This window comes from Scomber japonicus, chromosome 11 (genome assembly GCF_027409825.1).
Source record: "Scomber japonicus isolate fScoJap1 chromosome 11, fScoJap1.pri, whole genome shotgun sequence".
Lineage (NCBI taxonomy): Eukaryota > Metazoa > Chordata > Actinopteri > Scombriformes > Scombridae > Scomber > Scomber japonicus.
Genome location: NC_070588.1, coordinates 12465324 through 12492525, shown reverse-complemented (window position 1 = coordinate 12492525; position 27202 = coordinate 12465324). Strand labels below are relative to the sequence as shown.

At 39.0% G+C, this 27202-nt stretch overlaps 2 protein-coding genes across 7 annotated transcripts in view; both read left to right on the top strand.

The window, feature by feature from the left end:
* LOC128368431 (LIM and senescent cell antigen-like-containing domain protein 1) overlaps positions 1–24569 on the top strand; it is a 32149-nt gene extending 7580 nt beyond the window's left edge. For 2 of the 6 annotated variants that reach the window (XM_053329244.1, XM_053329245.1), the window contains exons 2-10: positions 12525–12684; positions 14986–15052; positions 15162–15282; positions 15692–15841; positions 17781–17931; positions 19429–19521; positions 20490–20538; positions 20806–20881; positions 22853–24569. In XM_053329244.1, coding sequence (XP_053185219.1) covers positions 12525–12684; positions 14986–15052; positions 15162–15282; positions 15692–15841; positions 17781–17931; positions 19429–19521; positions 20490–20538; positions 20806–20881; positions 22853–22967 — 982 coding nt within the window. In that variant the 3' untranslated portion in view covers positions 22968–24569. Of the gene's footprint in view, positions 1–1152; positions 1237–4456; positions 4483–7569; positions 7787–12524; positions 12685–14985; positions 15053–15161; positions 15283–15691; positions 15842–17780; positions 17932–19428; positions 19522–20489; positions 20539–20805; positions 20882–21413; positions 21549–22852 lie in introns of those variants that run through there. The other 4 variants (XM_053329248.1, XM_053329243.1, XM_053329247.1 and 1 more) reach the window with 4 other exon arrangements.
* Positions 24570–26044: 1475 nt separating this feature from the next.
* Positions 26045–27202, top strand: part of ranbp2 (RAN binding protein 2) — a 28646-nt gene continuing 27488 nt past the window's right edge. Inside the window, exon 1 of the mRNA XM_053329241.1 lies at positions 26045–26136. Within this exon, the coding sequence (XP_053185216.1) occupies positions 26065–26136 (72 nt within the window). The 5' untranslated portion in view covers positions 26045–26064. The remainder of the gene's footprint in view (positions 26137–27202) is intronic.

Sequence of the window (27202 nt, the reverse complement as noted above, 5' to 3'; positions counted from 1 at the left end):
ACGTAGCGTAAAAACCTGCAGCGTTGCTTATTTACTGTGTACTAAACACTGGTCACTGTTCCTGACCTGGATCTGATCGTGTGTTATACAATGCTGCTACAAACAACACTTTCAGCAGGGTGATTTTAGCCAATATAAGCTTATCACAGATATATCAGTAATGGTACATGGGATTACAGACATGCAAAAAGAAACTACAGCACATAAATGTTTTATAAATGGCATTTTTAAGTATATTTAACTCAATAAATGTTTGGTGTATGTTTGTTGTCAGTGAATTCACTATTTCTTAGTACATATTTACTGTTTCTGTCATTGAGTATGAAGTTTACTGGGTAACTGTTGGGTATATACCCTTCCCAAGTACTATCTTTGTCACAATAGTTTAATAAGCAAAAAAAAAAAAAGATGATTTATTCTCCGAAGTAGTATTGTCAGGGTTTTTTATTGTTGTTTCCAGCCTGTACCATTCATGAATACTAACCTCAGTCGCCTTTTTGGAGTGAGCGCTGCATCTCTGTTCATTTCTTACATAACAACTTACTAGGTAAAAACAGTCTATATTGTAAATGTACTGTCGATCTTTGTGTGGAAAGACCTTTCTTCTTCTCTTCCTCTTTCTCACTTCTTGTATTCTGTCTACTGTCTGTCTTTGGGTTGTTTTTCCCTCCAAACAGAAAAAGGAATGAGCTATTGAGAAGTGGGAGGCAAATAGAGACGGCGGAGGCAAAGGCCAGAAAGGGCAATGCCTCTCTCGCCTTCTTCCTCTCCCTCTCCTTTCACACCGAGGTATTCCCCCTCTACCTGCTGCAGGAGGGGGGGAGGAGTAAGAAGTAGTTGATAGGTGTGCTGGCTGTGAAACCACACCTCTGTTAGATGTCCTTCCTCAACCGTGTGTGCCCTGGAGGTGTGTTAAAGAAACCGAGAGAGAGAGAGAGAGAGAGAGAGAGAGTGAGAGAGAGAGAGAGAGATGGGTGACCCAAGACTTTAATCAGTTTTATTTGAATCAAACATTAACGCGCACACTTTCTTTGGAGTATTCCTACTTCTGCGGACTGAAGGTTCTTCAGGCAGGCAAGGAGTAGGAAGGAAGGAAGGAAGGAAGGAAGAGAGGGAGGGAGAGAAGTGAGGGGAGATGAACTCTTTGAGGCTGAAAGAGTTGTCAAACTCAGACTTGTACAGACGAAGACAGGAGAGACCAGACAGCTATGGCAGCCTGGCCAGGGACAGCCTCAGGTGAGTCTATGTGAAGCTTTTAACCTTCTATGAAGATGCATTTAGGAAGTGCTGATTCAACTTTATGACGACTGTTATTTCTGTTGCTTTATCACCCGCATATATTTGTCACGTTGGTGTTGTTCCGCCCACCATCTCTGCATAAATCATTCTCAATTTGTAGCCGGCAGTATGCGCTTTTTAACTTTTTGAATGTGCTCTATGCAGTTTTGCACAGAAGCAACCTCTTGTAGTTTTCTGTAGCAGCTCATCTAAACAGTACATAGAAACTTCAAGGTGCAATAAGGAACCAGTGTAGAATGATGTATTTTATATTGACCATCTTGAGATCATAAAATTGGCCAATTCTTCATATCTGTCTAATTGTCCAGCGTCCCTGTTTGCTTTCTATGAAAATTTGGTCACTTTTGTTGGATCCTCGCTAAAATGCAGTGTCTAAAGTCTTCTGATGACCTTTGAAGTACTGCAGGTTATTTATCTGCATCACATTTTCCACAGTCAATGTTTTTCATGATAAGTTTTTACAGTAATCTTTTTTTTTGTTTGTTTTTTTGTTTGTTTTGTGGTTAGGTTTGGCCGACTGTTCAAAGTGGGCTCAAACTTTTGTTATGGCTTTTTATCTGCTTATCTGCTAACGTTATTTTGGGGCTTATCAAAATTGTCGTTTATTGTGTAACAAATTGGAGTAGGTTTGTTTGCCTCAGCCTCATTACAGAAAAACCTCTGAAGAGAAGTACTTGTCTGTGTGGAGTGTTTTGACAGGGATAGATAAGGTGAGATTTGGTGGGCTATTTGGTCAGTAAATACTGCAGCTGATGGTCGAATTCCTGTTGTATGACCAGCTGAACATGTATAGTGTGTGCAGACTGTTGCAAGAGTGGTTTCACAATTCATTGACATTAGTCAGTTTTGGATGTTCTTTTTGCATCTTTCACAACCCCCCTCTCTCTCTTTCTCTCTGTCTCTCTGTTTCTCTGTTTCTCTCTCTCCCTGTGTGTGTGTGTGTGTGTGTGTGTGTGTGTGTGTGTGTGTGTGTGTGTGTGTGTGAGTGTCTGTGTGTCTGTGTGTGTGAATGATTAGAGGAATGTAGTAATGTGAGGAATGCGGGCAGAAAGAGGGAGCTCTCTCTTCAGAGGTGTCCCCAGTCAAACAGAACATTTTTTGTAGCCTCCTCTATTATCCCCTAAACAAAAACAAACAAAAACAAACAAAAAAACAGTTTGTTGTCAAATAAGTTCATTGTGTAGGTCAGAACATTCAGTTGATTTAAAACTTGTCAGCACCTGTCCTAAGCACAGAATTTGCATTATTCAGTAACAATAAAGCATTTAGAGAGGCGATCGTATCTTACTGTGCAGACTCAATGAGGTGCTTGAACAAGTTTAAGGGCGGTTGTGGCTCAGGTGGTAGAACAGATTATCTGTCAATTGGAAGATTGGCTGTGTGATTCCTGGTTCCTTCAATTCATATGTCGACGTGTTCTTGGGCGAGACACTGAACCCCTCCATCAGCATATGAATGGGTAAATGTAACTTGCAGTGTAAAAGTGCTTTGAGCAGGTGAAAGACTTGAGTGGTGCTGTCTAAGTGCAGTCTCATATTTAAATGTATTGTCACAAACTACCAGAAGAAAATGAGTCAGAATCAAAAAAGCTTCACCAGTGCTGGTAAGAGTAAGTCACTATAAATTGGAAGGAAAAAAAAGTACCAAAACAAAAATCAATTTTCTCTTGCTTGGAACCATTTTAGGTTTGGCACATCCATAACAGCCAGAAGCACATGCTTTTGTGTGCAGGCTTCTGGGATAGGTGTACCACCGCAGGGTGAAATGTCAGTACAAATTACACTAATGACAAAGCTATCAATACAAGTTTAAACTCCCACCTAAACAAAAGTAGCTTCACACAGCATTTACTTTTCAACATTGTAGGGATACGTTAAGTGCGGTTTCTCTTTTTCCCCACTAATATATCTACTGTCAGAACTTGACAAAGCACACTGATCAAAATACTTCTTGAGAGTAATGAAAAAGTACATAATGTCCTACTGTGATCCTTCAGGCTCTGAGTGTTCCAGGCTGTCCTGCAGACTTAAGTGGATCTGTGATACTGCAGGTCAGAATGTACACCGGGAACAAAAAGTGCAAAACAAAGGAAATGTTAGTCATGAATTATGTTTGCACAGTCACTGAAGTGTGTGCCACAGAGTGTTACGTGTGTGTGTGTGTGTGTGGTGTGTGTGTGTGTGTGTGTGTGGTGTGTTTGTGTGTGTGTGTGTGTTTGTGTGTGTGTGTGTGTGTGTGTGTGTGTGTGGTGTGTTTGTGTGTGTGTGTGTGTGTGTGTGTGTGTGTGTGTGTGTATTTGCTGTCACTGTGTGTGCACCCGATGCCCTGCCAAAGAAAAAATGGCCCAAGCAACCCTGATGTCTGTGTTGCCACGGCTGCTGTTGACACTGTGTGTTTGTGCGTATGGGTGTGTGTGTGCAGGGTGTGTGATATTTTTTTACCAGTCCGGCTGACAGTCTGGACTGTTTCTTGAGTCTGGACAATGTCATCTCACACATTCATTCTGCTCATCTTAAAACATGTTTTAAAAGAAGTGGTTTTGTGGTATACATTTCTTAAAATGAAATATTAAGCAGAATATCTATCAAAATGATGTTGTGTTTATACTATGATCATTTTGGCCACAACAACAATAGATTGGCTCAATTTGGCACAATGTCAGACAGTATGTTACACAGCATTGAGTTGGTGGAAGACATTCAAGTTATTTTAAAAATGCAGAAAAAACAAAACAATTAGAAAATGAATGTTTTCAATTTAATTCAATTATAAAATAATAACATGGATGAACCAAACCATAAATTTTGCATCTGATTTAGATCTAAAACAGATATGACAGCTAATGTCTTTCTCTATGTGAAAGACAAATATCTGTGTGTTACTGGGTGAAATATTTCTGACTGTGGTTGCCAAGCCCACATGGACTGTGGTGGATAACTGCACTAGATTAAATACACAAATCACCCTCTGTTAGAAAAGTAATGGCTGCATAATAGCAACAGAGGTCAATTTGTATTTCTTACCCCTTTCTCCAAGTCTTCGGCATGGGTGCCCTGACCTATGACCTCTCCGGTGACCTTTAATGACCCTACAAGGAAGACTCAAAATCATAACATGCAGAGGGAACACACCGGAGACACCGTGTCGGCTGCGGACAGTTGCTGTAGCCATTTTTAAGCTCAGGTTGACATTCATATCAGCTCTCACATTCTCGCTCTGCCTCTCTCTCTCTCTCCCACTCTCTCTCTCTCTTAGGCACTGAAAACCTCAACTCTTTTAGCTAAAATATCTAAATATTACTTTATCTAAATATTTAAATGATAAAACTCAACAACAAAGAAGTTTCACAAGCTTATTTGTACAGACAGGGCCACCTTAAAAATATCAAAGACAAATAGGATTGAGGCCCTCCTGCCTTCAATATGATGTGTGACCATTGTTAAATACACATATCTGTGTATATCTGATCCCTTGTTCAGTGCTGTGCTACACAAGTGTTTAGATTTTTTAAAGAAATAAGTAAGTGCTTTCAAGGGTGGTTGAGTTGAAGTCTTAAAAAGTGTGTTTCTAGTCAGCGACACAGTGGATGGGCAGTAACTCTGACATCCTGATCTCAGTGGAGCAGAGTTCATGTCACCACTGTAGAGCCACAACCCAAAAACCATGACTCCCTTTTGAGTGATGAGACTGCTAAATGTTCAGAAGCAGAGGAGAGTCCAGCGCAGTCATGTAGCCCTGGGTTTTCAGTGCAGTATTTTTAAATGATGTGATATCTTACCCTCTCTTTGCCATGGTTGGCACTGTGGTGAGAAAATTCCCAGTTGAGGTCAAGTTACTGTGAGATTGTCCAACACTGGCACAACAATACTGCAGACAGGAAGCTACTTAGCTATCACAAGGGAGTTGACTGTTGAAGTATTAGATGTGGATTATTATGCCTAAACTTATATTCTAATTTAAAATAACCTGTATGTGTGTAAAACGTTAACTTAATTAATTTGACAAGAGTTTATTGATGCCTGTATTAAACATGCACAATGCACATTCCATCATTTTTTAGGGTGGGACACGCCACAACATGGCAAGACTGTAATCAGGAGTAAGGATTGCATGTGTTTCCTGTTTAACACCCACCCTCTGTCCATTGTGCCCCAGTCATTCACCACTGGTTCCCAGTAGATAAGATTCCCTGCAGAGCTCCAGCTAAGGACAGGTGACTTTTTCTGGAGTCATTGTTCTGTTTTGGAAAAAGCTCTGTAAGGTTTCGATGGTGCCTGGTGAAATGTTTGGCTCATTATGTCATTTCAGGAGTCAGACGCTCCATTGATGGAGTCCAAATAGTTCAGTTTACACAGTCCTGCTGTCTGGAAACAAACAAAACATGTGAATATGTATTAGAAGAAAATCCTTTTGAAAACCAAAGAATTGCTTTCAAACTGACAGTATGTGTTCAAACCAATCTGAATGTACACATTGAATGAAGCAAAGTGAAAATGATTATGTGTAATTTGGAAGCCCCTCTCAGAGTAGGTAGAGGTGGCCCCTACTATGTATACAAACTCACAAAACAGCAGCTGCCAGCACCAAGTTTGGAGTTGAGGCTCCATTGGGTGTCTATTTGTAGAATGATGGAGTCATGTAGAGGACTGTTTTACTGAAGGACTCGGAGACGTGTTTCAGCTGGCACACATACAGGACTAAAACATTGTGGCCCGCTGACACCTCATAGATGTACATGATCATTGTTCTTCTACTTCGATGTGCAAGATTAACACAGCTGCTGGTCTCAAATAGAGCGTCAAACATGTTTGTCTGCTCACTTGAGTTTATTTCCAGATCTGACTTAATGTTGTTTTTGTTGGTTTGGAAAGCGGTCATTAATTTGAGATGCCAGTTGAGTTGAAAGCACATTAAAAAAAAGTCTGTCATTTACCAAAAGCAACCACAAATGGGTATATAGGAACGCCTATGCTCAGACCAGTATGAGATTTCTCAGGACGATTAACATATTTTATAGTTGTTGCTCCACATTGCTTTAAATAGACGTTTTAAACCGATACTCAGGGTGTCCTATTGACTCAGTTGGATTCATACCATGTTTCTGTTCCTGCCGCGATCAGAAATAAACAACCCGCAAACAATCTGATGAAATTGTTTACCAGTTGGGGGGCGGGGGGGGGGGGGGGGGGGGGGCTCGGACATGTATGTGGGAATTGTGAACGTCAAAGATTTTAATTCAGCTATCCAGCATCTGCACACTGCGTTAAGGAAAGCCAAATCTCCGTATTAGCTTGTTTTGTCATTTTGTGTAAGTCTATGAGTAAAATACTGGCCTAGGTGCAAGACCCTCTAACATATCAAAGAAAAGAGACTTAATGCTGCCAATTGAAAGCAGTAATGTAAGTGTTGAATCCAACGTACAGCTTTATATCCATCTGATATCTGTCCCTACATACTGGTCTTAACCCAGCTGCTGCTTGTCCTCTAGCTCCAGTGTGTTTGTCCCACAATGTCAAACACGAGGAGAAAACAACAGTAATTTGTTATCTGTTCGGTTCCTGTTTTATTTGTATCTCTGTTTAAAATCTCAGCTTTTTGTGACTTTCCCACTTTGCACAATACTGTGTTGGAAGCACATTGTTGTATCTCCCAGAGAGCCGAGAGCTCCAGCTGTTCAACACAAACACACTTACGCAAACTAATGTCTGCTGTTGGCTTTTGATATAAGGAATCTTAAAAAGTTGTTTGTATCTGTGTGTGTGTGTGTGTGTGTGTGTGTGTGTGTGTGTGTGTGTGTGTGTGTGTGTGTGGTGTGTGTGGTGTGTGTGTGTGTGTGTCAATGCGATGGCACATTGACCTCTGCCCGGACAGGCGTCAGGGTGGGCTCTTTAATTTCAGTAACGTACCCAAGAATAGACAGCAAGTGTGACAGGAGGGGAGACAGAGTGTGTGTACATGTATGTGTGTGAGAGAAAAAAGAGAAAGAGGGGATGTGAGAATGAGAAAAGAAAGAGGGAGTGTATCCCAGAGAGAGGGTGTGTGTGTGTGTTTGCATGTGTAAGAGAAAACGAGAGAGAGGAGAGGGAGAGTACTCCCAGTGCAGTCTGATCAGTGTTTCGGTCTCTCTCTTGCTATCTGGATTACAGCTCCCACTCCTTACTGGATTCTCATCACTGGAAACTAACATTAAACCAGCACAGAGGATTTTTATTTTGCATTTTTGACTTTTACACGGGTCTTAGGTGGACTTTTGCATTTCATTCGGCCTGTTGTAGATGAGCGAGACGATGAACGGTCGTGCTCTGCCACCATCAATACCTGAGGATGGGGAAGCCCCAGACCACTTCCCTCAGGGTGGGATGAATGGTTACCACCAGAGGCTTCAGGGTGGTGATGGGGGAGAGGCCGAGCTCCCGGTTTCCAAGTCCCAGAGGCGGAAGAGTGATGTCAAAGTCTATAAGGAGTTTTGTGATTTTTATGCTCGCTTGTAAGTCTACAGTTTAGAGGAGCACTGTGTTTAGTTGATGATGATGATGAGACCTCCAAAAGCAAAAAAGTCTGATTATAAGAAGTTGCTCATTAACCCTTTAAAAGTACTTTTATTTTATATTTATGAGATGTCTCAACTAAAATCCTACCAGTATGGCATGTAAAAGATTTGACTTTACTAAAATCTGGAGTTGAACCTGCCGCATCCTCTTTAAATGAACTGCTAAGTATAGGGTTAGTATGGCTTTAGATTTATAGATGTATAATAAGATGATGGTTTAGGTTTCAGGTGATTCTTACCTCCACTTCCAATCATCACCATCCTACAAAAACCTAATGGCAGAATCTCTGTACTCAGAGTACCACGCATCTTAAGACCAGGACAGAGGTTTTTCAGTTTATTCCCAGGCTTGGTTTAGTGATTTTGGTGATTTCATTAAATTACCATCACAAATTAACTACATTTCTGGTAACCGACACTAATGACAGCGCAGGTGAAGTGGTTTGAGGCAGCAAAGGTGTGTGTTAAGGGATTTGGTCTGCTCATATGCTGACACGGTGCTAGGTCTGTATGCTCTGAGCTTACTGTGGTGTTACTGAATGTGAAGTATTCCGATATTCCAGCAGCTGGGTCTTAACAGCGTAGTTTGATTTGCTTAAGCAGCCTTAGGTGCCATGTTTGTACAGGGATAGCTCTGAGCACACAGGAAGGGGGCTATTTTTGTGCCTAAAGGGGGAGTTGTTATGCAAAGTAGAATATGTCAGCCGGTATTCCAAGTATGTTCGCATGACAGACAGGAAGGCTAAATATACATGCTTTATTTCTGACTGATCTGGCTTCATCGTAGACGTAGGGTCACCAACAGGTTTGTGAAGGGAAGTTTTGAAGTGGTGGGAAGTTTTTCTGGTGCTGGAGACAGAAAATCCCACATTTTGGTGAAGGGGTGTAAAACTCAGGTGGTACAAGCAAGCGGCAGCCATGACTACATTATTACAATTAGTTATTTAGGGTCTCCTAGTGCTAATATAAGAAAGACAGGGGCAGACAACACACACTCTACACAAGACTCTGAAATTGTACAATATTTAGTATTTGGTATGTTATATATCTATAGACTGTTCCATATGTCTTAGGTCAGTACAAATTTGGGCCCTGTGGACTAAAAAACACAAATATACAATAATGTTGTAAGTGCTAATAACTGTTTTATGCCTAAACTCTAAGGTGGCTGAGCTGGTTTAAGTAGTTAATTAGACTAGGACACTGACTCAGCTGTTAGTAACATCCAAGTCTCTGTTTTCCACAATACTGCCGTAAGTGTTGAAAAATAATAATTAAAACAAATATGTAGAGAAAGTCATTGTTATTGATGGATTATTTAGCTGCCTATATTGTTAGTGACCACAGGCGTGTACAGAACATTGAGGAAAGAACAGAAGACAAGAGGAGACCAGAGGAGGAAGGGAGGGAGGGAGGGAGAGAGGGAGGAGGGAACAGATTGTATTCATAACAGAAGAGATAGTCTGGATCATTTCGCTTTACTGACAACCAGCCTCCATTTATAGTCACAGACCAATGTGGTTTGGTTATCATGGTGGAAGGAGAGTAATATCTGAAGTTGGATATTTCATACAAAGTACATAAACATAAACACAAAATGTAAACATAAATCATGCACTCCCAAATGAAGGGTCTGTGGTACATAACAGTCCTCAAAATTGCTTACACAAAAGCAATTTTGAGTGTGTGTGTGTTTTTTTATGGTCTGTGCTTATTGTTTTACCTTTATTACAGCACCAGTAATACGATTAGACACACCTTGTCACTTGAATGAGAAAGGGTGTCCAAACTTTTGACCTACATTTGCACTGTTATCTTTTTCTACTCTTTGTCACTGCAGATAAAATAAAAATAAAATTTGAATAGATTTAATTTTAAGTAAAAATAAAAAATAAAAAAAAATAAAAAACAAATTACCTTTTTACTTTTAAATAGATTTTACTTAAAAAAGGTAGTTTCTGTGAAGATTTTTAAACCAGCTCAGCTTTTTAACAAAAGGCACCAATAGAAAAATTAGTTATGGCAGCACATTGTTGGGGAAGCCCGGATGACTGGATGACTGGATGCAGGGGAAAAAACACACTTTGCCACCCTGATAGCATTACTTCTGTCTTACCACAATCATTAGCTGGTGGAAATCTGATGAGGCTGATGCCATTGTTACAACACTAAAGACTCCTCCAGACTAATTAGTCTGTCTACACTTCATCTGCAACCTCCTCAGGACAAGAAAAGAAACCTGTTTTGTTTTACTCCTACAACTGCTTATTGGCTTGTTTCTTGTTTTGCAGTGTGCTAGAGGCAGATAGGAGGGTGGAAATGCCTAAGAGATGTATCACTTCCTCCCACAAACCCTTTGGACAGGGCAGGGCTGTCAGTGTGTGTGATATCGGGTCAGACTATGTATATCGAACAATTTGTATTTGAAAAGTTTGAGAAGAGCAGGAAGGAGAAGGAAGCTGTGCTTATGTCTACATTGTGTTTCAGTGTAGTGGGTAAATTTGAAAAGGGTGTGCCAGCTACCTGTTTTTATAGCACAGATTCTCTAAGACATTTGGCAGAACTGAGAGGTGCGTTTTTAAAATGACAAAGAAATAAGAGGTGGTGAGCAGTGTGTCTGGGAGTTTTTGGAATTCTTGTTAATTCCTGAGTTGATCCAATTAAGTTAATATGAACAGATGGCATCACTCCATAAAAATCTTACATGGTGTGTGTATGCGTGCGCGCGTGTGTGTGTGTGTTGCCTAGAAACACTTTGGTATTCTGACCTTTTAAACAAAGCAGATAAGCCAGGATGGGTCCACCATCTTTTTTCTCTTTGTGTAGAACATGTTTACTTCCAGTCTGCCTCAGGTATGAAGTTGTTAATTGTGTCCATCCGCTAGTTACATTTGCCATTGATTAGTTAGTATGCTGTAGTTTTGTACACTGGCTGCTCATGCTCGGGTTGGAGCAGTTTGATCATTTTGTTTTCAGGTTAGGATCATCGTGGATTTAGTCCAAGGTTCAGCCTAAGCATAAATTTGTAATAGAAATAGGGTTTGGTGAGATATCAACGTATGTCATGAGATGATGTGATGTACTACATTTATAACATCCATAATTTTAATAGAAGAAGAAGTAACTCTCTACTGCTCAAGTTTCCTATGAGATCAAAGTCTAAAAAACATTTATTTGATCATTATTTTCAGGCCGGTCCGAAACATGCCAATCAGCCAGCTGTGAGCAGTGTTAGGAAGAAGACGTGACTTCCCACATAGTCAACAGCTATAAAAACTAGATGCTGTAAATATAAGCTGACGTTTTTGACAACTGCATGTCACAGATCATTTTCAGTTTCCAGATCATTTACTATGTTTGTCAGTCTGACAATCAAGAGCAAACACAGATGACAGATGTGTTCCTGTGGTGTGAATTGTTTGTATGGTGGGTTTGTGAAGGTCTGTGTAATGTGAATCAGATTTTTGTTGTTGTGTTGTGATGATGAGCAGAAAAAAGACAAGAAAGACAATAAATATCTTTTTATGAAGCACGGTGGCAGGTTTTTAGGGTGTGTCACATTATGTGTTGCAGTATCTGGCACCAGTGTGTGTCTGTGGCCTAGCCCAGTTGATATATTACAGTAATTTTGTGCAAAGATGAAGTAACAATATTGATTATAATTATATGTGATTCATCTGTCACACGAAGTCTACATCTCGTTATCAGGGTTTGTACTTTAAACAGTCAGCGTAATAAGTCAGACTGGTGTTTTTGGCAGATTGTCACAGCATATTAACCCACATCTGTACACACACACACACACACACACACACATACACGCACACACATTACAGATACACTGCTAATACAGACTTCAGTGCAGATGGACATTTGGTAACTTCACCCTCCAAAGAAACCATACAGGTTTCTCATATCATTTATCCCCATGCCCCTATGAGTACAGCCAAAATAAGCGCTGAACCAAGATATTGTTTGTGTGTGTGTGTGTGTGTGTGTGTGTGTGTGTGTGTGTGTGTGTGTGTGTGTGTGTGTGTGTGCGCACGTGCGTGTCTGCGTGTCTGCGTGCACTGGGTCGATAAACTCTTGCATTACATTTTCCCCACTCTGCTCTCCTTTCTCCCGGTGCAGAGTACATCTTCCAGCTGTTTTCATAACAGGAGAGACATGTGATAGATGTTAAAGTGTTAGTGTTAGGTGTGTCCAGGCTTGACCCAGAGGATTTCACAGTCCATTATAATCATTTTAAGAAATATGACACAAATTCCTTCAACATGTACAACCAATGTGCGGTCACATCCAATCCCATACTTTATGATAAAATGAACTTTTAAGAAATATAGTAAATTATAAAGCTATAATATAGCAGCATATCTTGTCTTATGTTATGAATTTACAGTTATATATATATTTTCAAAGCCATAAAACATCTCAAGTTTAACTTTGGTTCTCAGTTAAATATCCTTGTCAGTGCATATAGCTGCACACACTGTAATATAAGTTCATGGAACAGTTTCTAAATTAACAGCAAATAATAAGGATACAAATATATTGTGATATTAATGGATATTAAATAAATTAGCAGTCAGATTCCTACTCATAAAACCTCTTACAGTATACTTCATGAGATGTTTTGTCCACACCGATCCTGATTGTGATATTTTTTTCTTCCTAGCAACATGGCCAACGCGCTGGCCAATGCCATGTGTGAGCGCTGCAAGAGTGGTTTTGCCCCAGCAGAGAAGATCGTGAACAGTAACGGGGAACTTTACCACGAGCAGTGCTTCGTGTGCGCCCAATGTTTCCAGCAGTTCCCAGAAGGACTCTTCTATGAGGTAACACCTTTGTCCTCACTGCTGCTTTTTTAATGTACGTCTCATCTCTCATCATCCAGCAGTGAAAAGATGATGCATTCACTGACAGATTTAAGCACAGCCAGAGGACATGATTTATGGTATTGCAAATGATCTGGACTTTATATAGTCATTATGTGCATACATAAAAAAATACAAATTGCTTTGAATGGTTTAGACATGCCTTAGAGGAAAACACTGAAGCATGCAGCTGCTATCTGCACTTGTTCATATACACTTGCTGCAGGCCCTGCAGTAAAGTTAAATTTACACTCTGATCCAAATACACAGTTAAAACCTGTGTAGACAGATCGGTACATTCAGAGTCGTGTGTGGATCTCTTCCCTGAAATACATTTTAACCACAGTGTAGTGTAAATGGGGGTTTCTTGTTCCTGCACATCTCTTGGACGTGTTGAGGTAAATAAAGCACGGTGAGCACGACCTTATTGCAGTATTGAATTATTAGGAGCCCTCTGCCAGGAAGCTGTTTGCTCACCAGCCCTGACTCAAGGCCAGATGTCTCTCCGGCCGGCCCCAGAGAACCTGATGCTCTTCTGTTTGTCAGTCTGTCAAAGACAAAGTGTCTCTAAAGCTGCGATCAATATAAGCCAAGGGTGTTAGTGTGCATTAACCTTTGACTCCCTGTAAATAATTCTACCTGCCATAAATAAACGTCAGTCAGCAGGATATCACTGCTCCCTCTGTGTGTTTGAGCCCTAATAGCCCGCAAACACATGAGGAAAATAAATAGGGCTTATAGGGCCTTATAGGTAAATTAATTGTTTTATGTGTGATGCTGGTGATGATCATTGGTTAATTTTTTAAATATTGAGGCTTTTGAAAATACTATACACTAAAATCAGCTACATTAGAATGTAGGGGTGTGACGATACACTCAGTTCGCGAGACAAGACATGATATTGGGTTCACGAGATCGAGACGAGACGAGACTTTAGCTATATTTTTAAGAAAACTTCAATGAGGAAATATATGACTGTTCTTTTATTTGAACTTCACAAAATGGAAATAATGCAGATGCATTTTGAAATGTTTTAACTAATCATCTTGTAATGAATCACTTTAGTTCTACTTTCTAAATATATAATTATCATGCAGTATGCAGCACTGTAAAAGGTTTCCCCATATAGATATTTTATAGATGGATCATTTTGGTATTAATGGAAATAACAACCATAAATACAAAAGTTAGATACAATCTAAAATACCAAAAAGTAAATGATAAAGAGTAGAAACAAATCTAATATATGAATATAAATTAAATAAAGAATCCAATTATCACAAATTATAACTTATTCCTAATAAAAAAAAACACAGAAATAAAAGTAAATTGCACAAATTCTGTATCACATAAATACACAAGTTGGTAGTGTGACTCATTTTATTTTTTGGCATCATTAGGCTTCCATAGCTCAGCTAGATTCCTCCGCGCCTCCTACCACAGGCTCAGTGTAGAGACCTGAGGCTAACTTACCACTGCTCCTCTCCTCATCTCCTACTATTGACTGAGATCTCAGCAGGTAGAAGCTGTAACAAGGTTAATGATCCACACTTGACATTACAAAAAGAAGACATGACGAGCAGATGATCGATAGAAACCCGATCGTCTTTCCTTTTTTTTTTGGTGCGCCCCTTAATTATAGCTTTGCGACAACATTCACTTTGACGAAATATCGTCACGTTTTAGTCTCGTCACACCCCTATTAGAATGGTTCTGAAATGATTATTACGAAACATTGACTATCAATGTAAAAGGATTAATCCATAAATAAAGCTATAGCCTATAAAGTATTTACATACAATTAAAATGCACACCAATAATTATGTACTTTTTTTTTGCTATGCAGAGATTGTTAAAAGACAGTTTTGGATGTCCTCAGTACATGAACAGTGAATTAATGATGCACTGAACACTGTTTGAAAGTTGTTGTTGCTGAAGATGTTTTGCAGCTGTTGTCGTTAAACTGTATCAACTATCCTATCCAACATATTTCTCAACATTTCCTGCACTAAATCTGTCAAATCTCAACATAATAGAGCCGCCACATGCACCGATTCTGCTTTGAGATGTATTTGTGTTGATAACAGATGTATTGTTGCTGCCATTTCTGATCAACACCCCATCGTCTTATGTTAGAAAAAGAGGTTTATTGTGCACTGTATATTCTTTTAGGAATATAATGTTTATTAATTTAATTGTAATTATAGTAATCAAATGTACAGTTGTGATAAATAGTGTACAAACTGTATTATTGTGTTACAGTTTGAAGGCAGGAAATACTGTGAGCATGACTTCCAGATGCTGTTTGCTCCCTGCTGCCACCAGTGTGGTAAGTGTACAAACTGCAGTAAATGAAAAGAGTTAATGCCTTTCGGACAGTAAATATCCAGATGTTTTCTCATTAACGAGTTCCACGTAATCATCTGCTCTTCTCTCAGGTGAGTTCATCATCGGCCGTGTGATCAAGGCCATGAACAACAGTTGGCACCCTGAGTGTTTCTGCTGTGATATCTGCCAGGCTGTGCTCGCCGATGTTGGATTTGTCAAGAATGCTGGAAGGTCAGTTTTAGAGATAGTTATCACATTAATTAAAGGCTTTTTTTCTATGTCACACTACTTCAGTATTTATATTACTTTGTTTGTAAAGAATTGCAGTTTGTATAAGTCGTGAAACTTGAGACGAGGACTTGCGGTGGATTCTCTTTCTGCTGTTTCATACACCCTCTGGCTCTGTGGATTCATTGTATCACACAGAAAAAATACAACCATTACCTGTCAAATCTCTTCCAGCTCCAGGGGAGATTCCTCAGTTGAATCACTATGCAACACGTTAGATACCTTACTGATCCAACTTAGAAGATCAGTAGTTTCAAATCAAGTACGTTTTGGCCTTTGAGAGTTTTTTTTAAAATCATTTCCTTCCCTCATCTGTCCCTATCTCTCTCTCTCTAACTCTCTCTCCCATCAGGCACCTGTGCCGTCCGTGCCATAACCGAGAGAAAGCTCGTGGCCTTGGCAAGTACATCTGTCAGAAGTGCCACGCCATTATTGACGAGCAGCCTCTTCTGTTCAAGAATGACCCCTACCATCCTGATCACTTCAACTGCAACAACTGCGGGTAAACATGCACAGACACAAACTTGGCCAGCTGTGCCAAGTTTCACAAATCATTCAGAGCAGGTGGGAGGGAAGGGTGATATGTAGGGGAAGCAAGCTGTGTCAGGTTGTGAATAGTCCTGAATAAACTATGTGTTCACAGGTGGAAGTCTTTTAATTCTACATCAGGATCACACTTCAGGTGTTATGAAGTCATATTGCTGCCAAGTTGCACACTTTCATGCTCAAATATAAAAACCCTGAAATCATGAAACACACTGATTATCAGGCTTATTATTATAAGTATATGTTGCAACTTTGATTCACTGATTAAATGTTTTTATTTAAAAAAAAACACTTCTCAGATCTTACAAATATATCACAGTCTGAAAAATTAGATCAAATGCAGCACAGGCAGCACTTCCAAAATGATGGACTTATCAGTGCTCTCTGGTGGATAAAGTGTGTAATAGCAACACTGTTTTTGAATAACTCCAAAGGGTGTACTCTAATAAAAAACATAGTTGTTATACGCAAATTACGAATATTGCAGCCAGGAAGCCTGTATGGGTGGGTCGCACACTCCTACATACAGCACAGTCATACACTTACAGTGATCTGACTCAGCTAAAGTGTTGCAACACCTCTTGTATGAGAAGGGTAAGGTCTGTAATTGTACTGTAATATAACTCTGCACAGTGCATTTTTCATCAAAATCCAAGTATAAACATAAACCACACATAAATTATGCTCCAGGGGATATCCAAAGATGGAAATATAAGAAACATACAAACACAGCCCCATAAGCAAAAATCACAATACACAAATCCAAACAATACAACATCCTTAAATGCATCCATTAGTGTCAAACACTGTATATTTGATCCAGTTCATAAACCAATCATCTGCAATCAATACAGAATACAGTCTGAGGAATCTATCTGTCGTATTTTACTCTTCTCCTCTATCCCATGCTTTAGAAAAATTAATTCAGAAGAAGCAGAAACATTATCAAAAAGCTATAAATTCAGCTCCATTCTCAATTTAACGATATTGATAAAATATGATATGATTGAGTTTAACATTAATCATTCATATATTTGTGCTAGCTTAAAGCTGGAGTGTGGAACTTTTGTCTCCCCCTTGTGGCAGTGAGAGTAAAGGGGAGCGCTCAGTCATTGCCTGATACATGCATGCAGCACGCTTTCATGCACACACTGAATGACTGGCACACAGAGAAGGCTGGAAAAACTGATATATTTTGGGAGTCCACTGGCCCGAAAACATTTTTAATGGCCCACCAGGATTTGTCCAAGTATGTAATCTACTGTTGCGGCTGTAAAATGGTGAATAAATAGTTCACACAACCCCCGTGAAATGACTTGTTTCACTATCAGAATTTGATCCATTTGGTTAAACATTTGGAAAGCCCAGAAGAGCCGCACGATCAATGGCCAAATGGCCAGCACCAGTATTCTTATGAGATTTATAAACAATCTAGAATTTCTCCATCAGTTAAAGTTTGGGGGTGATTTTCCATTGCTGACATCATATTATTACCAGATGTTGTGTCTTTTTCAAATATTCCTATTTTAAATATGAATACATTCATCAAATACTTCATTAGGTACACCTGTGCAAATCTACTTTCACAAAGCTCATATATTTAATTTTTTTGCCAGATAGATAGATAGATGGATAGATAAATACTTTTTTCTTTATCTCGATGGAAATTAAAGCCTTTTTTTGCTATAGATTGCATTAGGTTGCAGAGGTGTTCCTAATAAACTGCCTAATGAGTTTACATTTACGTTCAAAATCTGCATTATTTTCTTCTTCTTTTGTGAAAATGCTTTTTTGTCATTTGCATAATTTAAATGTGTTGAAATGCCTTGTAAACCCATCAGTTTGCCTTACCTGATTAAAGCTTTATCAAGTGTAATTTCCCTCCATCTCTGCAGCAAGGAGCTGACTGCGGATGCCCGAGAGCTGAAGGGAGAGCTCTACTGTCTGCCCTGCCATGACAAGATGGGTGTCCCCATCTGTGGTGCCTGCAGAAGACCCATCGAGGGCCGTGTGGTTAACGCCATGGGCAAGCAGTGGCATGTGGAGGTGCGATGTTAAACTGTACACCTTTTTGAAAACCACTTCAGTTACCTTGAGATTAATACAGCTTAAATTTAAGACACTGACTAAATGTCAAAACGTCCTGACTGTCAGATCACTTTCAGATGTATTTACAGTGTCTATGTTCTATTTGATCTCAATATTTATAACAATGTTTAATTTATTCCTACTCATTTTACTTTGAGTTAGACATACAGTATGTGAGTGGCTGAAAGTAGTTATATATTCAAGAGTTTTTATAGAAATTGTTGTTTTCTGCTTTATTTTCTGTTCATTTCATACCAGTGAGAGCTTTTCAACACAGTCTTGTGTGTGACTCATACTTTTACCAGTTTTATCTCCACAGTTGTGTTCAGTCATCTCCACTCCTACATCATTCCTCCATTACCTGCAATCTGTCTCTTTATTCTTTTCTGTCTGGTGTCATTCCACTTCTCATCTGTCTTTTCACATTTTATGGCCATTTTCCCATCTTGCCTTTTCCATATGTAGCATCACGTATGCACTGTGTGTGAGCGCCCATTTCAGGGCCACCCGTTTTATGAGCGAGGTGGTCGTGCCTATTGTGAGAGACACTTTGATATGGTGAGATAATTTAGGATTGGCGTGAAGCTGACTGCTGCCCTGTGTCTCGCTTCTCCCCGCCTGGACTCTATACAAGGGTTACACTAATACAGAAGTTAATTATTGGTCTTTTTTTTAACTCTCTGTCTGACCATCACTTTGGTTCAGAGCATGAGATTTTGAAAACTGCTGGCCATATTGTCTCAAACTTTTGTCTTGATGCCATTATATAAATTACTGTATATTGTTCAATCCACTTACTTCAAACAAGTTAGTTATCCAAATAATACACTTTCCAAATTTTGACTTTGCAGTTTCCCATAGTCACTGAAAATAGAAAACAAAAGCCATAAAATGTGTGCTATGTGTTGACTTTGGAGGTTAGAGCCATGAATTGACATAGCCAAGAACAATTTGGGATTAAATGAGTTGATAATGGCTTCTGGGGTTTTATTTATCTGCTCATATCTCATGTTCTTTCAGGGGACTTTTTACATTCATTCATCAAAATCAACTTTGTTTTTGGCTTTTAAAAATCCATATTAGTGTAACCCTGTGACTCATCCATGCTGTCCTTGCTCACAGACACGAGGGGTCCTTGTACAATCACTTGTGAGGACTTAGACTGCACTTTATCAGAAATATTGGACATTTCACTTGAATTTATGTCAAAACCTACCATTAATTCCTCACGTGTCTGTTTGGAGGATTAAAACCTCTGAAGCTCCATCCTCTCTTCTCTTTGTGTTCAGTTTGGACGCAGTAACAGAACAGCTGGACTGAACTGATGTGCTGTTGACCTGACCTGATAATGTCTAAACCAGACTGTGCTGCTTTCTGCGGCACAGTTTGAAAGTGTTATTGAACTGGCTGATTGCTGTGCTAACCATGTGTGCATGGCTATGGGTTTGTTTGCAGCATTTTGTGTGTGCTAAGTGTGAGAAACCCTTCCTTGGACACCGTCACTACGAACGCAAGGGCCTGGCCTACTGCGAAACACACTACAACCAGGTAACACTCGACTGAATTATCAGAACATTCGCATTGAACACAGAAATAGTGACTCAAGCACACAGCTTTGTTTTGTCTGTCATGAAATATCTCCTCCTCTGGATCCATTTGTAGCCTGCAATTCATAAAAAGAGCCCAACTCTCAAGTACCAAAGTCAAGATTAGCAGCCAACAGTGGCCACATTTGACTCCAGTGATGCTAAATTATGAAGTGACGATGAAAGGATTAAAAATTGGTCCTGGTCCTGAGGGAAAGTTTAACATATCTGAAGTTTTAGAGTTGGCTGCAAAAAAAAGCCATGCATTTGTTAAGCTAATCTAGTAATTAAAGAAGTCATTTTTCAGTATGACAGCACATTATCACACCATTTTGACCAATTTTAGAGTCAGTCCTCACTTTGAATCACAACAACTTGAAAACAGTTGGATGAAAAGTCATAATAAGAAAGAAATTAATTGAATTTTTGATATTCTACCTGTGTCTAAGGCAGTTTTCCTTGATTTTTGAAATTTCCAGGCATTCATATTATTTTATAGATATAAGACAACATACAATTGTATCTACATAATGACACTTTATTCTGGATATTTAGTTATCATTACTTGTCTTAAGGAAAAGTTTTCTTAATTCAATTATAAAAAATAATAATAAATGAAAGGTTTTGCTGTGCACTGTATTAGTTTTGATGGAGGAGTCTGAACTCTCAATCTAAAACTGTCCTGGGTCAGAAAGACCTCCATCAGTCAATGTAATGTCTCCACCTAGTGGTTTTTTTCAGCACAGTACTTCTGCTTTTAGGGATACCCTTGTAGCCCGTGCTTGTTTGCATGACATCTGAACGCAAAGTGTTCAGTTTGAACCATGACAAAGACAAAGACTGCTGCGTTGTGTTACATAATTTTATAACTCATAAGATGGGACTCTACGTTGCTAACCCTCTCTGTTTCTCTTCCCTCGTCATGCTCAGCTGTTTGGAGATGTTTGCTACCACTGCAACCGTGTCATTGAGGGAGATGGTGAGATAGCTTTTCCTGATTAAAAATATGTATATGAATGTTAAAACTGTTACAGAGGTTGTTATATCATTCATTGTGCAGCTCTGTTAGCGTCCAAACTCATAAGTGCCGTTTTAACTTTTTTTGCTTTTCTTTTCTATGATGTCGACTGGAGCCCTTTGAAAATTAGATTCTGAATTCAAGAATAAACCCCTTCAGCTCATGTGATGGTGATCTGGGACTGTATCTCATGTGACTCTCTGGTGTGTCTTTCTGCTATTTTTTCAGTGGTGTCTGCCCTCAACAAGGCGTGGTGTGTCAACTGTTTCGCCTGCTCTACTTGCAACACCAAGCTCACCCTCAAGTAAGTAACACACGAGTCCAAGACACACACTTCAACATAAATAGTGTCACTGTGGAGTCACATTTCAACCTGGGTAATGTGCTCATTCTGTATTAGTTATACTTGGTGGAATTCAGGTGTGAATTGGTCACTCTCTCTCTCTCTGTTGACTTTCTAATTTTTCTCTTTCACAACTGTGCTGCATCTGGGACTGTTTTCATATCTGCTGTGAACTGCCTGATTTTCAGTCCTGTTCATTCCTGACTTTATCACCTTTCTCTTATAACCTTGTGTCTCTGTGGTCTTCTCTCTCCACCTCTCTTACCCTTTATCATCCCTATTTTCGTCCTCATGTTTCATTCTCTTGCTTTCCTTTTCCCTTGCCCTTTCTCTAACACTCACCTCTTCTCCTCCTACTTTTCCTCTTTCATGTCTCGCTGCTCTTTCTTCCCTCTATCCTTGCTTCCTTTGTCTCTTTTCCTTCTGATCCACCTTCCCTTCCTCTTCTCTTTCCCCTCCTACAATCTTCTCTCTTCCCTCCCTGCTCCGTCAGGGATAAGTTTGTGGAAGTGGATTTGAAGCCGATGTGTAAGCGCTGCTATGAACGCCTGCCAGACGACATGAAACGCCGGTTGGCCAAGCGTGAACGTGACTCAAAAGAGAAGAAGAAGAAAACTTTGATACCCATGTGTCTGTGATGCTATCTTTCTCCTTTCTCCACACTTCCACTCTTCTTCCTTTGGTCAGTTTACATCTTTCTTCCTGCCTGTTGCTTAACTTTTTCTGTTTCGTCTTCATCATATTTCAAACACGCTCCATGTCACTTTCATTCCTCTTACTATTGTTATTGTATTTAGCCATGTTGATGATGAAAGCAGATTTAGGTAAACACATCTGAGTGACCTAACACTGGAAGTGTTTCGGTACATGATCACTTCTCAGCCAGTAGAGATTAGGCTGGTACTTTGGTAACCTCTCCTATGCAAACAGGAAAATCAGATCAGTCACATGCTGAAGGGACGGCTTTGTTTCTTGGGTCTCTCGGTCTGTCTGGGCCTAAAGGGTAAAGCCTTAATCACTTCCGGCAGCTTTCTGGCCTCGGCTGTAGTGCCCAGGTCCCACCAGGTTTGACACGTGCCCCAGTCCTGCCAGCGATTATCTGCTTTGAGAGGAAATGCCGTCCAGGGGCAGCTGGAGGTTTACAGAGCTGACCAGTGTTAGTGGAATTAAAGGCATTTGATACAGAAAACAACTATAAAGCAACCTTAAAGACCATTGAACTTTCAGGGCTTTACAATTATCAAAATGTAATCATAGCAAATGTTTAGAGGTTTTTTTTTGCTTGTGGATCTACATCACACACGTAGTGATAGACAATCATGTTTTCTTTCAAGCAAGCGCAGTAGTTAATTAAAAAAATGTAAGAATGTAGAAAAAAAAATTACATATATATTTGTACTTGCAAGTTTTGGGATGGGTTACCATTTAATCCAGTGGTTAAGACGCATACTGTATTATTGTAATGTCCCTGATTTTCTGCCAGGGGATCTTTACTTGTACCCCGGCCCCCTCCTCCTCTCCCATGTATTGTCTGCAGTCAGTTAAGCTTACAAGGCCAAAAAGTATAAAAAAAGTGAAAGGTTTAGAGGTTACATAACTAACTAACTGACTAAAAATCTAACTCAGGAGCAATTACAATACAATTTTGCTGTGCTACAAGGTCTTAGGTAAGTTGAAAAATGATGAGCATGGGGGTCACGTGGGTTGAGCAGTAGTACTGATTTTGTAATAAAAAATGCAATTAAGTAAATCAGAAAATACTCCAAAAATAATATGTAAGTAATCTAAAAAGAGGTAATTTCCTAGTAAGTATAAAATAAAGAGAAAACATGCTGTGCAGTATGATGTATGATTTTTCTATAACCAGTGGAGCTACAAACATAACTTAGACAGACCTCAACACCTAATTTACCATTTGTCTCTCCTCTACAGGAACAAGTTTGTGGAGTTTGACATGAAGCCAGTGTGTAAGAAGTGCTATGAGAAATTCCCTCTGGAGCTGAAGAAGAGGCTGAAGAAGCTGTCTGAAACCGTTGCACGGAAGTAAACACGCAGTCGAGCAGCCAGGAGGGAGGGAGAGGTAGATGAGACCCTAATGTGGCCTTGCGAGGGAGAAGTCACATCTACACAATCGACAATCATGGTTAAGATAGCATTTGTGTGTTTCACATCAGTGGTATGTTAAATTTTGGATCCGTTATTTTAGTGGCTTTAGTTACAGCTGCAAAACATTTAGGGTCATTTCATGAGTCTGAAACTGACAGATGGTTCGACAGGCCGTCAGTCAGAAGGTTTAACTTTAACCCGTTCAGTGCCTTTTGGCTCAAATACAGTACTGTACTGTATATATATTCACATGCTTGCCTTTTTTCACTGCTAGATATATGTTATACCCAAACACATATGATGAGGGTCCGCTATTTTATGATGATGTACAGAATAAACTTAGAAACATGGGAATAATAAAACCTCTGTTGACAGATTGTTAAGCTGTTTGCCAATTTCTGTTTGACCTATGTTACTGATACTCTTATAATAGTAGAGTAAAACCCAAAGAAAGTTGAGGAAAAGAATTCAGTTTTGTTGAATGTTTAATGTCTCTAATATTTACTGTTTTCCACCAATATGTATTATTTCATTTATTATAAATGCTTATTTTCTTTGATATTGTACAAAATAAGTTTAGCATTATAAAGTTGTTGTTTTTTTTCTTGCATCAGTATACTGTATCCTCCCCAATGCTTCAGAAATGGATTCAACCATCCCTGAAGTTTGCTGGATAATCTTGTTATGTGCTATGAATTGTATATGTGGAGCGATATCTATGCAAACTGGTATTTACACCTTGTTACCAGTTTATTAGGTTCACTTGTACAATCTAGTATAATAAAAATACAGCAATCCTGTGCAACACCACCACCAACTACTGCTCATACAGCGTCAGAAATGACCTTATAGCAGAATCAACACCTCATACACCGTGTCAACAAATACTGAACATAATAAGCTTCACTGTGGCAGGATTTATTGCAGGGCAATTGGAAACTCTTGTGTGTTACAACTTGATGGCTTGTGGCATGTGCAGAGACCGGATGTGAGAGCAATGTTAGATGTTAGAACATGAGTCTCCACTCTTTGTAATCCAAGGAAAGTGATCCTCTTAGTGAGGTATACAGACTTCCTCAAGGCTCAGACCCACTTAGGAAAGAAAGCCAATTGTTAAATGGTAAAAAAAAAATAATAATTCCCATTCAAAAAATGTTTTGCTTGAGCAGTATTTTACCATAGAAAGCTTGTCTTTTATATAGCAGTTTAATAGAAAGACACATTCCACAATTTCACAGAAACACAAACCACATGTTTCTGTCCTGAATTTCATTACTTATGCCAAACCATTTCTCACAGGTCATGTAGAGGTGCAACTACCTACTGGACTGTTGTGAAGCAGAACTTCAGCACCACTAAAAATAGTGCAGTATAAAGCTGTATATCTTACAACTAGAGTGACTGAGGTGACTCTACACAGATATACACAGATATGTATTTTAACCTCACAATGCTTGTCAAAATACAGTATTTATTCATGTAAACACACCAAAGTGCATGTTTTAGACTTGAATGGAAAGCTATTGATCATAATATCAAAGATAAGTCTGTCAACCCACCTGAATAAACATGTATAGTATGTCAATGCTATCACTGTGTATGTAGTAATGTTTCTGGTTTTTACTTTCTCGCATCTCTCACATGGTAATATGACATCATAAGCATGTATAGGAATCAAAGGGAACATTTTATTAAACTTAAAGTTAGGCTAGAATAACTAGATTTAATATATGTTAATGCATAATTAGTATTTTCAGATGGCTTTCTTGCTGCTTTTGTTTGATTGGCCTACTTGAAAGTAACATACTCAAGAGTTATTTGGGCTAAAAGGCAATTCCTTGGCAAAGTAACATGGGTTAAATGAGTATACTGCTGTACCTCTTCTTACAGGGCACAAAACACATATAACACTGATAAAGGAGTAATGTCTGTACTTATATCACACTGATAAAGGAGTAATGTCTGTACTTATATCACTTAACACACACTGACAGTCCTTAAAAAAGGTTTAACTGCTTAAAAAAAAACCTTGATGAAGGCAACATTCATGGATTTATTAAAGAAAAAGAAATCTGAAAATATTACCAAAATACATACTAAAATATTATTAAGTATTGCTTGCAACTTTTATATTCTTAATTAATACCATCATTGGTATTTGTTTAGTGTAATATGGAATAATTATATTAGTATAAATTTATGGTTGTTCTTTATTTTTATTTGACATTTCGTCCATGCATGTAGGCCTACTTTGTTCTCCATGATGCAAACTAATTTCATCACATAGTATAAATAAAACAAGAGAAAGAAAACACCATAACATAAACATCATATATAAATCCAATATCAATAACTTTTAAGTGATAAGAAAAATACATAACAATGATCATAGTAGTCCAATAATAAAAAGAAAGTAATAATTGTTTAAAAATAATAATTAAAACGTATGCGGAAGCTAATTGCAAAGCAATAATGAAAAGAGCGATTATAGTAATTCCCTTTACTCCGCATAATAATTTATAAACATGCTTTCCCAAAGATCAAAGACTACATAAGTTACTGTATGGTCCAGCTAACCCTAGTTCTGAGAAACTCTCGCGAGATTTACTTATATTTCTGTATTGTGGGTACTGTCAATGTACAAAATAATTTCGTGTTACAGACCTGTAGCTAAGGTCTGGGAAATGTGGGTAATAAAAATAAATTGTTAGGAAAAAGATCATAGTTTGAGTTAAATATATTACTCTCGCGATATCGCATATCTAGGGTTACTAATGTGCGTCAGCGTGCGTCACACTGAATACTCAACTCTCATTGGACAGGAGCCGGATTCAAGTAAGCACACTACCCACGTGACCCCTCTCCGCTGCCATTTGACGTTATGAGACTGCGCAATATTGTCATCATGGGGAGTTAACGCTTACGGAGTAACTGTTGTGACAGCTTTTTATTATATTTTTTGTGAATTTCTCGTATTACATGTACCACATTTGACTGCGTAAGTAGTTTGTGTTTTTTATTATTATTATCTGGGAGCAATGCGGCGGAGTAAGACAGAAGTGGACCGGTACGTTTCCTCCGTACAGAGCTCCTCTCCCTCCCTCAAAGAGGTAAGTTCAACCGGCGGCTAACGCTAGCGTCCCGTTGCCATCATTTTACAGCCAACCCGGCGTGAGGACACAGGCCCGGGCAGCACCACCAAAACGTGCACTAGTGGCAGCTTTATGTGAACAGATTTGAACTGTGTTAGTTTTGTGTTAAGTGTGACATATGTCAATGGCCGGGAGGGTTTGTATCCAAAGGCTAAGCGGCGCTAACAGACACGATGACGCCTCGTCATGTCTGAAAACGCGCGGCATGGGCTTGTTTCAGCCGAGCTAGTCAACTTAGCTACCACACACACAGCTCATGATTACTCCTAACGATTTCAATGGACGAGTTCACAATTTTACAACTCTTTATGAAAAAATAACAAGAGTCCAAATTAACACTGAAGCGTGGTTTTGTTGCTGTCAGGGTTCCCACGGTCATGAAATTCCTGGAAAAGTTCTGAAATTAGAAAAACTGTTTTCCAGGCCTGGGAATGGGTTTGAATTAGGTGAATGTTTTGGAAAAGTTTTGAATTAGGGATTACTTGCTCTGATATGAAAGATAATGGATATAAGGCAGGAACATGGACCCCCCACTTTTACCATGTCAAAAATCAGTAGACTCTATACCACCAATTTAGCTTTTTAATATCTTCCAGTATGTGATCTGGGGCCAAACGCTTCCTCTGGAAGTAATTGCATCTTCCTGACTACCTTTGTTAAATTACTTAAATTAAATCATGGAAATAGGGTAAAATATTATGGAATAGTTATGGGAAAGTTTTGAAAATTCATTGATAAAAATGTGGGAACCCTGTGCTGTAATCATCCCTTCTCGTTCATACACACCATCAAGGTTAGAAGACCCCTTCATAATGCTCTTATAGTTAAAGTACTTGGGGTCAAATCCGTCTTTCTGTGCTAACTGTATTTAAAAGTTTATCTGAAGCTAATATAAAGCTCCAGCTGTCCAAATTAATCAAATAAATTAGATATCTTTCAAAGTTTCAGGCTTTTCTTTAAGTCTTTTCTGGAGATTGATGTGTTTTTATATGTAAGCACATTGACGGCCACTAAACTGGAGTCA